At 33.8% G+C, this 18,376-nt stretch overlaps 2 protein-coding genes across 4 annotated transcripts; one reads left to right on the top strand and one right to left on the bottom strand.

Annotated features, from left to right (window-relative positions):
• Window positions 1-769: 769 nt before the first annotated feature.
• Window positions 770-14,264, top strand: LOC126741400 (trypsin alpha-3-like). The gene is made up of 7 exons (XM_050447795.1): window positions 770-788; window positions 848-954; window positions 7,222-7,402; window positions 7,460-7,601; window positions 7,652-7,762; window positions 7,811-7,960; window positions 14,000-14,264. Exons 2-7 carry the CDS (start codon window positions 888-890, stop codon window positions 14,237-14,239), a joined length of 891 nt encoding a protein of 296 aa, XP_050303752.1. The 5' UTR covers window positions 770-788; window positions 848-887; the 3' UTR covers window positions 14,240-14,264.
• Window positions 14,252-18,375, bottom strand: LOC126741401 (uncharacterized). Of its 3 annotated transcripts, none has more exons than XM_050447796.1 (5): window positions 18,186-18,375; window positions 17,951-18,128; window positions 17,515-17,901; window positions 17,273-17,464; window positions 14,252-14,810 (listed from the first exon to the last, which is right to left on the bottom strand). In XM_050447796.1, the coding sequence occupies exons 3-5, from the start codon at window positions 17,705-17,707 to the stop codon at window positions 14,314-14,316; spliced, it is 882 nt and encodes a 293-aa protein (XP_050303753.1). In that variant the 5' UTR covers window positions 17,708-17,901; window positions 17,951-18,128; window positions 18,186-18,375; the 3' UTR covers window positions 14,252-14,313. The 3 variants fall into 3 exon arrangements, with proteins under 3 accessions (XP_050303753.1, XP_050303754.1, XP_050303756.1); XM_050447797.1 differs by having other exon boundaries at window positions 18,075-18,128; XM_050447799.1 differs by lacking the exon at window positions 17,951-18,128.
• Window position 18,376: the final 1 nt, after the last annotated feature.

Here is an 18,376-nt window from a genome sequence, read left to right as displayed (position 1 = left end):
CCTTATCAGGTCTGTACCGGGGTATTTTTTTTTTCGAAATTTGTGACCTATGACTTCACGCGCTCGTAAAACGGCGTCAATTAGCGGAAATGTTTGTTTTATTATCGTGCTTTATTCGTCTTAACTGATAATAATTATCGTGATTCCGCGAATAAAAACACACAAAAAAAAATAAGGTTAGGAAAACAAAACAATATGGCAAATATTTATTGGAATTGCGTCAACTAAATGACGCGGGTATAACAAAAAAAAAATGACCGTTTAACAGATAAAACAAGAGAGAAACGTAATTGTACCATTGCTGTGATTGTAGCAACAATATAATTTTTTTGGAAATATTAAAAACCTTAAAATGTCGTAGAAAAATACGTCCCTCTTTGTCTTACATATTGTTATTGGCATAAGTCTCTCTTTCTCTTACACAAACAGACCAAAAAAATCTTGTTTTCTTATCAGACAATTCTGGATCGTCAGGTATTTATTTGTCACTCTCTGATTTTAGGTTTTTTGTACAAGGTCATAAAATAAACGAATTTACGACCCGTTATCACTAAATATAACGAACATCAATAAAATCGTCACACAATTCTTGAAAACGTGACCGAAGGGTAAATTTTTATGTTCTCGCTTGCAATAAAGGTGGATAACGGAAAGCATCATAAGTTAAACAAAAAATCAATTTTTACCATAAAAAAATTCCCTGAAATTATATCTTGATGAATTAATTAATTAATTAAAAGTTGTCTGTCTAATCGTTAAATAAAATCCAAATAACCGACTGAATTAAGGTAAATAATGTCTTATTTGTCTCGCACCACTTTATCAGTGTATTTTATTATCAAATCAGGTGGTTATTTGCTCATTTTGCCAGCAGTTTTCTATCTAACATGTCGGTTAACAACAAAAATGTATTGAAAAGTGTTTTAAGGCTCTTATTGGCTTTTTGGATTTTCGGTAAGTTGCATAAGGATTCTAATCAAAAAGAAAGTTTAAGGAAAATATTTATCTTTAAGGGCATTTCTTACAGTCAAGTAACATATAGACCAGTATTACTTTTTTTGCCAACTGTACAAGAGATTTCTCAGACTTTTTTTTTATAAGGTAATAAAGAGAGGGACAGACTTATGTGAATAACAGTGTGTAAGACAAAGAGGGATTTATAAAAGAAATTTCAAACTCGGCTTACTGAGCTGTCAAATGAGCTTAGAGGGATTTAAATGTCATAATATTAAACATTCCTTACAGGTGATAGTATTGGAAAACTCAGTGCTATTCGCATGTAAGGAATGTGTAATAAAATTGAATGTAATGATTTTTTTTTGGAAATAATAGTAAGGCATCCCTTACAGTCCATGAAATAACATTCTTTATAGACCAGGAGCAGTATTGATTACTTGGAATTTAATTAACCCTTAACTACTATCCGCCGGGTCGTGTGTGTAAGTGCGGCGAACGGAGTATTCTCATTCTGTCGACCGAATAGTAAAGTTTGAAGTGACTTATAGTGGTTGCGTTGATATTTTTTTTCGGTCTAGTGGGTCAAATTGACCCGGGGATAGTAATACAGTAAGTATTTCGTTATACGATTTGATCGATATTTTATTGATTTTTTTGACATTTATGTGGATAAACACTTCATAATATACATATACTTTGTTTTATAGATTATGACACAAAGAGGACTGTCTGATGCCGAGTTATTCGAGATAGTTGCAGATAATACTTTTTGGCAAGATCTGGAGTCTATAAATAAGCCTGAAGAAAATAGAACTACTTCAAATGAACCATCAACCAGCGGCACAGACGTTATTGACGACAGACAGATTGCATGTAACCTGATTTTTGACAACGGAGACGAAAGCGATAAGGACGAATGTGATTCTGAAGAATTCAGCGAACATGACAGCGATAGCGAAAATGAGTGGCAGCCAGATGATGAACCATTGGGTCAGTCAGAGTTATCATCGGAAAGTGAATATGAAGACGAAGGACAGACAGTACAGAAAACAAAATTGTGGTATGGAAAAGATAAAACTAAGTGGTGTCAGGTGCCCTTGCCTAAGTACTAATATTATAAAAATACTTCCTGGTTTGAAAGGACCAGCTCGCCAGAATCCTCCCTCATCGGAGTTGGAATCTTAGACACACTCTATTCTTGAAAAGATTGTTAAACATACCAATGCAAAAATTAGAACTATGCGAGGTCAGTATGCAACTTTCAAGAAGCGAAAAAATAGCAGATCATTATCTCGACCAGTTTTTATTCAAGAGACCGATAAAATTGAAATAGAGGCGTTTTTAGGCCTTTTATATTTGCTGGGTTCTTTTAAATCCGGACACGAAGATCTACGATCTCTATGGGCTACCGACGGGACAGGTAGAGATATATTTCGTTGTACGATGGCTCTTGCACGTTTTTCTTTCCTATTATGTTGCCTAAGATTCGATGATATGGTTACCAGGCGGGAGAGAATGAAAGTCGACAAATTGGCTGCAATATCTGAAATTTATAATGAATTTGTTGAAAACTCAATGATGTGTTACACGCCCTCTGAATTCTTAACCGTAGATGAAATGTTGCCACTATTTTTTTTTTTAATGCTTTTGGCACAGTAGGATTGCTACTAACATCTTTGTTTTACCCAAGATGGTACTGCCATCTTACCATGAGGCGTAGTGGTACTGCCACTTATACTTTTTTTTTTATAAACCAAGATGGGATTGCCACCACTTTTTTGTTTTTTGACCAATGACAATTTTTGTTCAAATGTTTTTTGGCCAATGACATCCCATCCTATAATAACATCAACATCGCCAGGAATTACATTATCGTAAACTACCATAAAAGAAATTTCTAAAGTCACAGTAGGCAAAACCATAATTAGGACACTAACGCCAACAGCATAAACCACTTGAGAACCGAGCCCCGAAAAAGCACGTAAACTATTATCGGGTTTTACGATCCCATTAATTGCTTTCGCAATCGATTCCTTTATTCAAGAAACATCAGAACCAGTGTCAATCAGGTAGGTTATGGCTGGTGTCTGGTTGAAACATAAAACCGTGGCAATCGGGGTAGTTTTCATCTGGCGTCATTTTTTTAGGACAAATGCCTTTTTCGGTTTACCATTTTTAGATCAACAACTAATATCATTGTGTCCCATTTTTTTGCAAAAATTGCAGGTTGGCACGTCAGTATTATTTTTGTCTTTGTCCGATGTTTCGCTGATTTGGCATGATGCGTCTTGTTGATGTCCTCGACGGCCGCACTTAAAACAAGTGCCTTTAAACGGTTTGTTTGTTGTTTCAAACCGCCGATCTGGTTTCCTTCGAATATCGTGAGCGTCAGCATTTCTGGAGGCTTTTATGGAGCTCCGTCGCGCATCAAACTCGCTTAATAATTTTAACAAATCACGTTCTTTTTGGGGTTTTTGAATATGAATTGCAGAACGCGCCTCTCCATGGTCTAATCCAAACTCCACCATATAATTAGCATTTTGTGCCATGGCAGATTCTCCTGGAATCTGTTTATTTGGCGCAATTTTTGGTTGCCATACTCGCATAAAGACTCACATTCTCGGCTCCTTAGCGTCGCTGCTTTAAAGGCACGTGCCCCTGGAGTTTCCTGGTCCGGAAATGCAATAATTAAATCTGCACAAAATGTAGCCTTAAACGGCTTTTTTTTTGGGGTTTTTCTTAAATAACAGCGCGTTGCGGAAAAACGGTAAAATTTGAAGAAAAACGGTTTTTAGTGGATTATAGCGAGATAGTGTCCGGTGATTCCACAAAAAAAATGGTTTTCGTAGGTGTCATAGGTATGGCGGTATAAAGCGTCAAAGTTAAAAAAAGGTGTAGAGCAAAAACTGCTCTACGTAGAAGACTGTAGACTGTCGAAAAATAGCTTTTAAAAAGTTCTTAAAACGCTGAAAGTTTGAAATCTCTAGGTGCCGCCATTAAAGAGTTATTAAGAAAAATAGAAAAAATCGGTCAAAAAAAGGCTCAAAAAGGGGTTCATATTTGTTAACACAGCTCACCCTGTATAATACCTAGAGACACGATTAATACCTCTATTTAATACTAAAGGATTAGGCTTTCAAACAGTGTGACCAAAAAAAAATTTAAAAAAATTTTTTTTAGTAAAAAAAAATTATTTGTCAAAATTTTAGGTTTGAGCTCGTTTATCTCGGAAGCAGTTGCTTTTTGAAAAAAATTGTTTTAATAAAAAAGATAGCTACATTCACGTAGAAAAGGGCTGTTTTATTCGCATTATCATTAAGGTTATCGTTAAGGCACCATAAATGTTTAAGTCCGCGAGGTACCGCGCAAAAGTTCAAATTTCATTCACAGAAAAATCCCACTTCCAATGGTTTTTTTTAAAAAGCGCCCTTTCTGCACTGCTTCCCATGAAGGGCTTTGACTTCAGTGAGTGCGGCGTGGCCAAAAAAAATCTACACCATCACGTAGCCTCAACCTTCCCATATATAACAGTGAAAACCAGAAAAAAAAATTCGCCATAGAAGCAAAGTTATTAACGTTTATGTGACGCGAGTCCTAAAATCTGTTAATTCTTCACGAGCACATACAAGAGCTTCGTTCAAGTGCCTTTAAACGGTTTGTTTGTTCTTTCAAACCGCCGATCTGTTTATTTGGCGCAATTTTTGGTTGCCATACTCGCTGCTTTAAAGGCACGTGCCCCTGGAGTTTCCTGGTCCGGAAATGCAATAATTAAATCTGCACAAAATGTAGCCCAGGTGCGAGAAAGGGGTCTCCAATCACAGCAATAGCTATAGGCACGATTTTTTAACGCCTCACTCGCCTTGGTAATCATAAAATGGTCACTTATGTTCAAGTCCTCTTTTAATTTGCTGGCGTCATTTAACCATTCCTCAATGGAATAGGCACTTTTATTAGGATCATAGTTCGTCAGCTTGAATGATGTCACCGACCCTGCTGTTGCGTGCACACTACAGCCATCAACGCCCGTGTTGCTGGGCGTTGGCGTTGAACACGTCGGCACCATCTTGGACTGTTGCGCTAATTGGGTTAATTCAGCTAGCTGCTGTTGCTGAGCAGCAACTAAATTAATTTAAGTCTCTTCCCAATCCACTTTTTGGCGTTTTGGACTTAGAACTTCTCCGTCGTCCAGCACATCACCCACTACTACACTATGTACGGACTCGACACTTCCGCGACGCGAACCGTTTTCTTTAGTCATTTTTACTCAGTTACAAAGATCTAGAAAATCCTTAATTACACAGCACGTAGCTGTCCCACTTCTGATGATGTAAACGGAAGGGCTACTTTAACCCTAAATAAAACAAAGTTTTTAAAAACACCCGTAATTTATTAGCCAACTTGACAACTATCAAATATGCTTCTTATAATAAGTGCGCACGAAGACTGGCTGAACGCGGTACCCTGCCGTTCCAGGCCCCCGTGTTCCCCTCGACACAAGCTCTGCTTTGCTAAGCTTGCAAAGAACGTGGCCCTGGTCTCGGATCTGGTATTGTTTACATTAATCCGCTTACATACATCAATGGAATTAACTGGTGAACTTCTCAATCGTAAGCTTACATATGTTGGCACAGTCAAGAAGAATAAAAGATTTGTTCCACACCCGAATTCTTACCTTGCAAAAAACGTGAAGTAGAGTCCTCCATTTTCGGGTTTACCTCTACTCACACTATTGTGTCTCAAAAAAAAACAAATCCGTAATATTGTTGTCGACAATGCACGACGATAATGTCGTAGACGACTCATTAAAAAAGCCGGATATAGTGTTATTTTACAACGATACAAAAGCCGGTGTTGACGCACTAGACCTGAAATGTGCAACATATTCGACATCTCGCAGGACACGCCGATGGCCAATGATTATTTTTCACATGATTTTGAACGTTTCTGCAATCAACAGCAGAGTTATCTATCAATTTGCTGCCGAAGGAAAAGAAATTTGTAAATTAAATTTTCTTGGTCGTCAACTATGCGAACCCTATATGAGACCGAGAGTTTACAACAACAAAATAGAGTCAGTTGAGAGAACTGACTGCAGATATACTTGGGGTTGTTATAGAAACGCATTGTGCTCTTCAGCAGGCTCAGGGTGCATCCAACAGAAAGAGATGCATGTGCTTTCTGCCCACCGAAAAAGGACCGCAAAACGAACACCTTCTGCGATTCCTGCAAAATACCAGTTTGCCAGCAATGTTCAAAATTAATCTGCCCAAAGTGTGTTTAGGATATTTTGGCCAACAAAATTTGTTTATTAATGTTTATTTCATAATTTTTTATGAATAAATTAGTTTATTTTGATCAAACAGTTTTTTATTTTGAAATAAAAAAGTGGGTCATATTGACCCGCGGGTAGCTGTAATGTTTTACTATAGGGAGGATAGTAGTTAAGGGTTAACGTTCCTTACATTTGACGCATTATAGGTCAATAATACACAATTTCATTGCAAGTTATACAACATAATAACAGCGAATGGGTGTACATTTTCACATTTTTTAATTAGTGCACAGGAGTTTGAGAAAATTTGAATTTGTGTGCAAAAGTTGGATTTTATTTTTAGAAAAATCACCACAAAGTGCCCGTAACTAAAAAACTACTAAAGATAAAATGTTGAAATTTGGTGTACAAATTCCTTGATTAATTTCATTACACACCTATTTTAACGATTTTTTAATTAATGTACAAAAATTGTAGAAAAAATGATGAATTTTTGTGCAAGAGTTTGAGTTTTTTAGAAAAATTACCACAAAGTGCCCATTACTCAAAAACTATTAAAGATAAAATTCTGAAAATTGCTGTACAAATTCTTACGTTTACATTTCATGTACAAACAAATACGTGTATTTTTTTTGTGAAAATTCATAGATTTGATACCATTTAATAATCCATATACAGACTAAAAAGAACTAAAAAAAAAAGACAGACAGAAAGAACAGACTAAAAAAAACCGTGAAAAGTACATTAGTTTAATACAACTTAACATTCCTTGTACATACACTAGTACGAGTATGGGATTTTTTTTATGGGAAATACCTATAATAATAACATTCCTTACAGACCAGTAGCACTCTCATGAATCCAATTCATAAAAACATACTTTACAGCCAACTAGCACTATAATACCCTATACACCCAATAGTTGCGTCCCAAATCTCACCTATACAACCCTGACCGTGCCTACTTATTTTTGTACAATTATTTCCTTACAGTCCCAACCAACTGTACAACCGAAAATGTGACAATCGACACAAGAATAGTGGGAGGAACAGAAGCGGATATCCGTCAAGTACCTTATCAGGTCTCGTTAAAGTACTTCGATCAGCATTTTTGCGGCGGTACCCTGATCACCCCCGACACAGTGATAACCGCGGCCCACTGCTTCGGAGTCAGGTAACAACCCTCGAGTTAATAAGAGAAATCCGATTATATTTAAAAAAATTATTATAGCTATCCCTCTTTCACGTATCCTTTCTTTACTGTGAAAGTGGGCAGCAACACCACCGCGGGCTCCTCGATCGCCGTTAAATCTGTCCTAATCCATCCCAGCTACAATAACGAAACTATTGACAGTGACATTTGTATTGTTCGAGTCAGTAATTGTACTGATTTAAGTATTTTTTTTTAATTGTACCATTTTAGCTTGCCAGCAACGTAACCCTGAATGAAACAGTACAATTGATCAACGTATCGACCAGCGACAATTACGTTGCAGGGTCTTATGCTACGGTTAGCGGGTGGGGTTACACCCAGGTAAGGGTTGCCCAAATGTAGTAACGGTACTAATTTATTGTTTTATAGGAAAACGGAACAGTGGCGTCCCTACTTAGGAAAGTCAGCGTGCCCTTAGTGGATCGTACCCAATGTGGGAGGTACTACAGGAGCGTCATTAATATAACGAAAAACATGATCTGCGCAGGTTTTGCTGACGGAGGAAAAGACGCTTGTCAAGTAAGAATACTGTTAATGTCAAGCCAATGCCTACTATATAAGAGTGCAGTTGAGTCCACTTTTTATTCTTGCAACGCCCTTGATGCTTGAAAGATATAAAACATAATTATTCCAACTTCCTGGAATAAATTAAGAAATTACTCTGGATGTTTTTTTTCCAGAGATTTGTCTTTTATTTCCTACCAGGCAGCTGAAATTATTGCTATTCTCTCAGATTTAGGGTGTCAAAAAGTCTATCCAGAAATAAGGTGAGTTCTGCTGTATATTGAGCTTCACCGGGTAATTGATTTTGGCCTCAGATGTCTGGAAATAGAAAGCGTATTTTGAAGCATTAATTCTTAATATCAATTATATAAATAAAATCTTACCCCATTTTGCCACATTGTTCATGTATGATCTAAAGACTGTGGTGCAGTTTTTGGCATTTTCTTAAAAATATTTTTTTTAGGCAATTATTTTTTGCAAAAAAACCGTTTTTGATTAACCCTGCCTTTACCCCCCCCACCCACCCCATACAATTTACCAGTAAGAAATTGTTTTAAAAAATCATTGTTTTCTAAAATAATACGCATGAATAACAGCTGGTTTCATCGTTAATATCTAATCTAATAACACAGTTTGTTTATTTAAATTTAATATAATTATATATATGTATATTTATAAAGATTTAATACAAAAACAGTGCCATTAGATTGGATATTATGGACAAAAAAGGGTGATTTTTCAAAAGAATTTCTTACTGGGTAAATGTTTGGGGTGGGTGGGGGGGGGCAAGGGTTGTGTTGATGACAAACAATGTTTTTGCAGAAAATGTATGTTCATTATTTAATTTAATAACACTGCTTATTTAAATTTGATAGAACTTTATATATAAATAATTAGTATAAAAACAGTGTTACTAGATTGGATTATATTGACGAAAAACAGTGATTTTTCAAAAGAATTTTGAAAAAATATTTGATATTTTTAAATTTTCTTCCTTTCGTAAACAGAATAGTATATGATACACGTTAATTTTACAATTTAATAAATATACCTACCTAGACCATATGCGGTTGATTAATATACCAAAACCAAAAATTTACTAAAAAATCCTTGAATAAATATATATTTAAGGTGAATTTTTAAACCACATAGTATTTTAAATGAAACTTCATATCTAGAGAATAAGCTCTATCATAAAAATACCTGATTATTTGAATTCCTAACCTAAAATATTATATAACGTTTAAGCCATGGATAACCCATGTAAGCTTTACAACAATACATCAATCAATAAACCAAAAAACAGATAAAAATTTAATCATATCAAAGTTAATTTTATTGGCTCTTTCAAGTAAGAATAAAAGGAATATACCTCATTTGTTCCTTATATACATTAACTCAATTTCTTACAGTTACGATCTTCGTATAATACCAAATGTTGAGCTTCATCAAGCTGGTACACAGCAGAGATTTTCAAGATATAAATTCCATAAAACTCGTTTAGAATACTTTGGTTCATATACTAACCTTGAATATGGGTTCTGCGTATGGTCACCATAGTACAATAACCTTACACAAATCATTGAAAAGTACAGCACAAGTTTTTGAGTGTATTGCTTACTCATTCCTTACCTAGAGTTTATAAAGAAGTTGCAACTACATCAGTAAACAACAACTTTGTTTGAGTTCAGCATTAGGAACTAGAGGGTTAGATTTTTTTACATTATTTGTATTGGATTTTGGATTAAAAATAAAACGTAAAAATAAATATAACCTATTCTAAATATAACATCTTTAAACCAAAAAAAAATTAACATTCTTATTTCTAACCCTTCATATTTCTTTATCACAGTTTATTTAAAAACAATGTTTGATATTTTATGTTGCAAGCAACCAACTGCCCAGGATATGCTACTTCTAGTCTTTCAATGCTTTAAGCACAAAACAAATTATGGATATAGTTATTTTGCCATTAGAGTCGACAGACTGGCTAACCGTTAATCAGCTCAGTTTATTGTTATGTATTGGGCTTACACTCCAGTCCGTTGATGAATGAACAAATAAACAAATTGTCACATATACTGATTAGCAATCGACCTGCAACAAATACTATATAGTTTCTGGTCAAACTTATAGAGTATTCAAAGTACTGAAGTACTTGGGTCTGTATCTTGATGTAATATTGTCATGGAAGATTCACATAAATAATGTTAGGGAGTAGTATATATTATTTTTCTTGGTATACCACAGTATCTGTCCATTTTGTGGTATCCTGCAAGAAAAAAAGACATAAAACCTTCTGGACATTCGCCAAAATAAAGCCATAAAAATGTACCTATATAATTTCCCCAGGAGATATACAGAAGGCTCTTTTTAAAAGGTACATAATTATTTATTTATTTACGCCATTCAACAGAAATACATTCAATTACTGAATGGGAAAAAAATACATTTACAATCAATAACAATAAGGAAATGCTTAAAAAAAAAACAATGAGAAATGCTACAGTTAAATAAATCACATTGACCCTGAACAGAATTATATATGTGTTACAGGCTCTATGTAGTGGAGAAAATTTGTTAATATTAGTCCTTGGTCTAGGTAGGTAAAATGTTTGTGAGTTTCTGGCTGATATGCGAGGTATGTGAAAGTTCAATTCTTGTAATAATTCTGGCAAGTCTGCCAAGAAAATGCAAATCAGCAGATTTTCTTCTATCTTCGAAAGAATGAAAGAAAAATCTTTCCAGTAACCGTGCATGTGGAAAACCGATTTCTGGGTACACTCCATTGCATTTATAGCAAAGAAATTTTAGAAATTTTCTCTGTATACCCTCAATCTCATTTATATGGTTTTGGTAATAAGGGGACCAAACTTGAGAAGCATACTCAAGTATGGATCTGACATATGAGAAGAATAAGATTTTTAGGCTGAGGATATTATTAAAATTATGAGAGTTACGTATTACAAAACTTACGTTTGACAATATCTGTAATATGTGGCTAAAAAGAAAGAGAGCTATCAAATGTCACCCCTAAGTCATTCAAAACTGTTGATCTAGGGACTGTGACATTGTCTATGGTATAGTCATAAATAATTATTTTTTTCTTTAAACTGAAAGAAACAACATTACATTTAGCAGCATTTAGAGGCAGGTTATTATTTTTACACCATGCATTAAGTTTGTTTAAGTCACTTTGAAGTAAAATACAGTTCAAAATTCTATAAAAAACTTTTTTATCGTCCGCGTATAATAGACTATTTACAGAAAGTTCATCAGATATTTTATTAATAAATGCGTTGAAAAAAAGCGGTCCCAAAATTGAGCCCTGTGGGACTCCAGAGGCGGCAACAATCTTTGCCGAGCTTCGACCATATAGCATTCTACGTAATGGGGGCGGTCACTCAAGTAGAATCTAAAAAGATTCGTTAGGCCGGAAGAAAATCCATAAATTCGATCGAAGTTGTTAACGAGAATGCCATGGTCGAGTCGGTCAAAGGCCTTAAAAAAGTCCGTATATATGACGTCGACTTGAGAGTTGTTATTTATTGATTCAGTAAGAGAAACTAGATTTGTTTCATAAAACCGTGTTCTGTCAATCAGATGTTTCATTGATGGATAATGGATATAAAGCAGTATGCAGAACACGTTCAAAACATTTAGAAAAGTTATTAATTATTGTTATAGGGCGATAGTTTTCTATAAGACTTTTGTCACTCTTTTTGTGTACAGGGATATTTTCCAAAGATCAGGAAAGCTTTCTTGTTTTAACACTAAATTTAATGGTTTAACAAAAGCTATTTAATATAATTATCTAATTTATACTCACCAATCAATCCATATTTATGATACAAAAAACAAAAATCAAGCTGTGATTCCCCAACATAGACTAACTTTAATTCACAAGAAATTTAAAAATATTATCCATCAAACTTTTTAATTGCCTGTCAGATGGAATAAAAAGTCTGTCCTCTAATAAATTCACAATAAAAAAAAACTTGCCTCACATAAGCCCATATAACCTACAGGAATTCTTGGGGTTTGACTGGGGTACGTATTTTACCAAGTAAAATCTTTTGTAATCAATTTATTACTTAGCATTTTATTAATGGTGTTACATATTTGATAACTGTCTTATTAACAAACTAAGGTGTTTTTCTCTCATTAATTTGACGATGCTTAAATTTAGATTATATTGTAGGTTCTACTGTACAATAGTATTTTTTGCAAATAAAGATTCATTCATAATAATATGTTTTAACAAAAAAAAAAAAACAAAGAAATACCTTCGAAATAATTACCTACAATACTAATCATTGCATTGATATCTTTCCTACATTCCTATGGATGCTATTACAATGATATACGTATACTATGTTGTACTATGGATATGTATTTGCTGAATTCAAAAAATTATTTAATAACCCTTAAATATTTTATTATAGTTTCTTTTGTCACAATTTTTACCGGTGTCAAGCAATTTCAGTGGATTAATTCTAGATTTGTAAATCTCTGGATTTTTTAAAATAACATTATTTTGATCTACGTCAGTCAACTTATTTGGAAGGAACAGTACCCCTGTTAACCTTCCCCTTTTATTATCTTTATACTTACACTTTTACATAGTTTTAAAGAAGTATAGACAAAGTTTATTTTAAGTTCTAAATACTGAATTTACAATAGTGTATCAGATTTGCTAGGTTGATACAACGATAATAATGAACAGAATATTGCAACCTACACCTAGATAACCTATTATCTGTATGTGCAAAGGTCGCAACACATATACTCTCCCAAAACCCATTAAAAAGGCAAATAAACCATTAGTCGCAATCTAATAAATTGAAAAATTATGATTATATAATAATACAGTAAAAAGAAAAACACAATACATCATCAAAAAATCATCCCAATCAACAATAACGATCATTTACCTTATTAATTATTTCAAAAATAAAAGATTTGATTGTTTCTTAAAAATATGGATTTTACTTATATTTCCAAGGGCAGTAGATAAGTAAAGTAATTAAAGTATCTCAACTTAGCATTAGTGTCACTCTTAGGCACTTCAATATGGTCATTAGCTCTATTTCTAGTTAGGTAACTATATGCTTAAGACAAGTTTTGATTTTATTATTCTCATAAACAAAAACACGAACATCCAAAACATACAATGATCTAACATCGAAAACGTCCCTCGAATAAAGAAAGCATTCTTGTTGGATGAAGTTTGAGTTTATTATATATTATTTCCAATATATTATAGTTTTGTACTATGGTCAATAGATATAAAGCTCGATTATACAGCCCACCATTAGAATTTATATAACACCTTCTATATTCTAGATAAAAAACTTATAACCTTAATATTATTTGTCTTTTACTTCTAAAGAATGGACACTCCTGTATAAAATTTGTTGCTACTCAAATTTTTATCTTCAAAAATGAAAAAGCTAAGATTTTATGTTGATTGTGAAGTACCTAGAAGAGAATTAGTGCTACAATAAAAATATAAATACCAATTTTACAAAAAAAAAAGAAAATACACATTTTACTGTTAATCCTATTTATTATAATGTTACTTCATAAGAAAAAATGCTTTTGATTGATATCATTCAATATTAAACAGTTAGCTAGAATATTGTTTTGAAATGCTATTTTTTGCTTTATTCAAAATTGTGTTTTTTGTAGTTACGTCACTATGGTTCTTAGCCATCGAAATACGGAATTTTTTTAAAGGTATGACAATGTAAAGAGTCCAAAGTATTACAACCTTCCTAATATTTTTGTAATTAGGTATATATAATAAATACTAATTATTACGAAAAAAAATCGCTATTCCCATTTATTATGTATAAAACAATTTACAATTTTTTAATGTATTACCACAGATCTAAGAACACAAGCGTATATTAAATATTCGCGTAGCGTATATTTATCTGTGTGGTATTACGTAGGTTGTTCTTATATAGGAGGCATTGGTCCAACGATCATTGACAGATGATATAACTGTCGTAATACGTATAACGTCGAACAAGCCGCGATTCCTTTCAGGGTGACAGCGGTGGCCCCTTGGTGCAATACAATCAGCTAATCGGGGTGGTGAGCTTCGGTATGGGGTGCGCCCGCGCAGCTTACCCGGGCGCCTACACCAACGTCGCCAGATTTACCGAATGGATCACCAAGAATTCGAATTATGTGAGCGTTAACAGTTTGGCAACGAGCCATTCCAGTCCTACTGTTGTGATATTAGTTCTATTATTGCCTTTGTTGTTTCGGTTTATCGTCGAATAAATAAATACGAGATTTACTATAAACAGTAATGTGTTTAATTAAATTCAACTAATAATTATAACTCTAAACTAAAATTAATGAATTAATTCCTCCTCCTCATCATCATCATCACCTAAAATTTGAATAGTTTCGATCTCGGGATCACTCTCCGCAACATCGCAGGTTTCCATCTCCTCTTCTTCGGTATAAATTTCGATGGTTTCGACCTCTGGTTCGTCTTCGGTACTTTTGGCCTCCTTACTTTTTGCCCTGTGTTCCCTTAAATAACGAAAAACCTCTGCCAGTTTCGGTAGGGGGTAGCGAACGTGATCCCTCAAGTGATTGTAGACCTCAGAGGAGGTCATACTGTAAACCACATAAGCGAGAGCGAAATCGTTCTGATCCCATTTCGGTGACTCGGTGCGGTTCGTGAATAAGTCGATTTGAGCCGCGGAAAAGCATTTTCTGAGCAGTTCTGTGTGGTTTTCGGGGATTTTCGGGATGTCCGGGTTTGGATTGGCGATTTTTTCCTTAAGGCTCTCGATGGTTTTGTTCAGGAGCGTTTCCTGCTCTTGGAGTTGGTTATATTCACCTGTGGAGTGGCACTTTTTTAATTAGTGAATATCTTAACTATTTTAATGAATGTGAGAGGCACGGAATAAAGGTTAGCGAGATAAATCTACCCATTGGAGTTATTCGCTCCAGAGAGGAAGCTTAAGGGATATAAATAAAGAATATAATATAAAAGAATAATACATTTCTTATGCGGGTTTCTGGGAATGTGATGTTGTGGAATTTGGATAAAAATTTTCACTGTGAGTCAGTCAAGGAATTGCTTTCTTTCTGTTAAGTCTTGTACGTTACTTGGAAAACTCATGTAACGATTTTATTGATTTTAGTTTCATATGAAAGCCAATCAAATTCTTTATCAAAAAGGTCATTACAGGTTTCCTTCTAAATGCAGCCGTTTTGGAGTTATTGGGTAGTTTTTCAATTAATTGAAAAAATTTTGATATAGTCAACGGCTTTACAAAAATCCAAATATCTTGAAAACTCCTGTAACAATTTTATTGATTTTAGTTTCATATGAAAGCCAATGAGTTTCTGTATCAAAAAGATCTTTACAAGTTTCCTGGTAAATACAGCAGTTTAGGAGTTATTGAGTAGCTTTTCAATGAGTTGAAAAAATCTTGATCCTATCAAAAGCTTTACAAAACTCAAAATATTTTTAAAACTAATGTAGCCATTTTATTAATTTTAGTTTCATATGAAAGCCAATGAAATTCTTTATCAAAAAGGTCATTAGAATTTTCCTTCTAAATGCAGCCGTTTTGGAGTTATTAAATAATTTTTCAATGAATTGAAAAAATTTTGATATAGTCAACGGATTTACAAAAATCCAAATATCTTGAAAACTCCTGTAACAATTTTATTGATTTTAGTTTCATATGAAAGCCAATGAGTTTCTGTATCAAAAAGATCTTTACAAGTTTCCTGGTAAATACAGCAGTATAGGAGTTATTGAGTAGTTTTTCAATGAGCTGAAAAAATCTTGATCCTATCAAAGGCTTTACGAAATTCAAAATATTTTTAAAACTCATGTAGCGATTTTATTAATTTTAGTTTCATATGAAAGCCAATGAAATTCTTTATCAAAAAGGTCATTACAGGTTTCCTTCTAAATGCAGCCGTTTTGGAGTTATTGAGTAGTTTTTCAATGAATTGAAAAAATTTTGATATAGTCAAAGGCTTTACAAAAATCCAAATATCTCAAAAACTCCTGTAACAATTTTATTGATTCTAGTTTCATATAAATGCTGAAGAGTTTCTTTATCAAAAGCGTCATTACAAATGTCCTTCTAAATGCAGCCGTTTTGGAGTTATTGAGTAGTTTTCCAATGGACTGAAAAAAATCTTGATACTGTCAAAAGCTTTGCAAAAATCAAAATATCTTGAAAACTAATGTAACGATTTTCCTGATTTGAATTTTATATGAAAGTCGATGAGTTTTTTTACCATAAAGGTCATTACAAGTTTTCTTGTAAGTTGAACCGTTTTGAAGTTATTGAGTAGTTTCTCAAGAGATTGAAAAAATCTTGATATTGTTAAAGGCTTTACAAAAATCCAAATATCTTGAAAACTCCTGTAACAATTTTATTGATTTTAGTTTCATATGAGAGCCAATGAGTTTCTGTATCAAAAAGATTCTTACAAGTTTCCTGATAAATACAGCAGTTTAGGAGTTATTGAGTAGTTTTTCAATGAGTTGAAAAAATCTTGATCCTATCAAAGGCTTTACAAAACTCAAAATATTTTTAAAACTAATGTAGCCATTTTATTAATTTTAGTTTCATATGAAAGCCAATGAAATTCTTTATCAAAAAGGTCATTACAGGTTTCCTTCTAAATGCAGCCGTTTTGGAGTTATTGAGTAATTTTTCAACGAATTGAAAAAATGTTGATATAGTCAACGGCTTTACAAAAATCCAAATATCTCAAAAACTCCTGTAACAATTTTATTGATTCTAGTTTCATATAAATGCTGAAGAGTTTCTTTATCAAAAGCGTCATTACAAATGTCCTTCTAAATGCAGCCGTTTTGGAGTTATTGAGTAGTTTTCCAATGGACTGAAAAAAATCTTGATACTGTCAAAAGCTTTGCAAAAATCAAAATATCTTGAAAACTAATGTAACGATTTTCCTGATTTGAATTTTATATGAAAGTCGATGAGTTTTTTTACCATAAAGGTCATTACAAGTTTTCTTGTAAGTTGAACCGTTTTGAAGTTATTGAGTAGTTTCTCAAGAGATTGAAAAAATCTTGATATTGTTAAAGGCTTTACAAAAATCCAAATATCTTGAAAACTCCTGTAACAATTTTATTGATTTTAGTTTCATATGAGAGCCAATGAGTTTCTTTACCAAAAAGGTCCTTACAAATTTCCTCCTAAATCCACCTGTTTTTAACTTATTAAGTAGTTTCTCAATAGGTTGAAACAAATCATGACTCAACTATCAGAAAGCTTCACAAAAACTAAAAAAAAATAGACATACCCTCCAAGACTTTCCTAATAACCTTCAAATTCTTCAGTGTCTCCCTACTGCTCTCAATTGAATCTTTTTCCTTATTTGAACCATCCTTATCCTCAGTTGACTTGCCACAAGACACATCAGGAACAGCAGTTTTCTTCAGTTTATGCTCGTCATAAAAGTCCTCGGGCTTAAAATGCTCCTTGCAAACATACGCTAAGAAAAGACACCACTAGCAATAAAAATTTAATTAATAATACACTCACCCTTATGCGCCACAGCATCCCCTATATAACCGTTAAGAACCTGCTTCCATAAGCGAGCCCTTTTATCCTTGGGAACACGAAACAGAGGAGTGGACTCGACAGTTTTTAAATCACTATTTTTACACCCAATGATGTTGCACAAGAAATGACCGTTACCTGACATTTTTAAATTAATTGATTTAGGGGTTGTCATAGTCTGCTCCGGCCCACGCTTGCACACAAGCCAAAGCGGGCAGAGGAAAGTTCAGGGTGTTTTTTAAATATAAATAAAAGTCTTTGCCGGCCATATGCCGTAAGGAAAATGCTTGGGCAAGGTCGTCGTCCGACCAGTACACTTTCTTTTTTTCCCCTTTAAGTACCTCGATTTGTGCCGGGGTCAGTTTGGACCTGAAAATGGGGTTTACGGTGACAGTTTTATTATTCATGCAGTCCTTACTCTAAAGTAAAATGTCCTGGTTTCTGGGTTTGATTACTTTTGGTGACACTTTCCAGGGTTAGCTTTAAGCAGGACACTTTTTTATTTTTATTGTCTACCACTTTTTTCTTTTTTGCTATTTTACCTTTTAAAGCTTTTATGGCCTTTGTTTCAGTGTTTATATTAAATTTTAATACGTCTGAAATACATTTGACACAAGCTTATTCTAGTGAAATAATTAGCAGGCAAAGTTTACCTTGAGTTATTCTCTCCTGCCTTTTTGCATCTGCCGCTGTACTCGTATTTTTCGGTTCAGTAAAATTAAAATGGCTCGAGCAGATTTTTAGAAAGTCCACGGGAGTTGGCACTTTGCCTTTCGCCCTCGGGATGTTACACAAAACCCGCCAGGATAATTGTAACATAGGATCCTCTGGACAGTCGTAAAAT

The sequence above is a fragment of the Anthonomus grandis genome, chromosome 10, assembly GCF_022605725.1.
Source record: "Anthonomus grandis grandis chromosome 10, icAntGran1.3, whole genome shotgun sequence".
NCBI lineage: Eukaryota > Metazoa > Arthropoda > Insecta > Coleoptera > Curculionidae > Anthonomus > Anthonomus grandis.
Note: the sequence above shows the minus strand (reverse complement) of the source record. Positions and strands in the feature narration are given on the sequence as shown.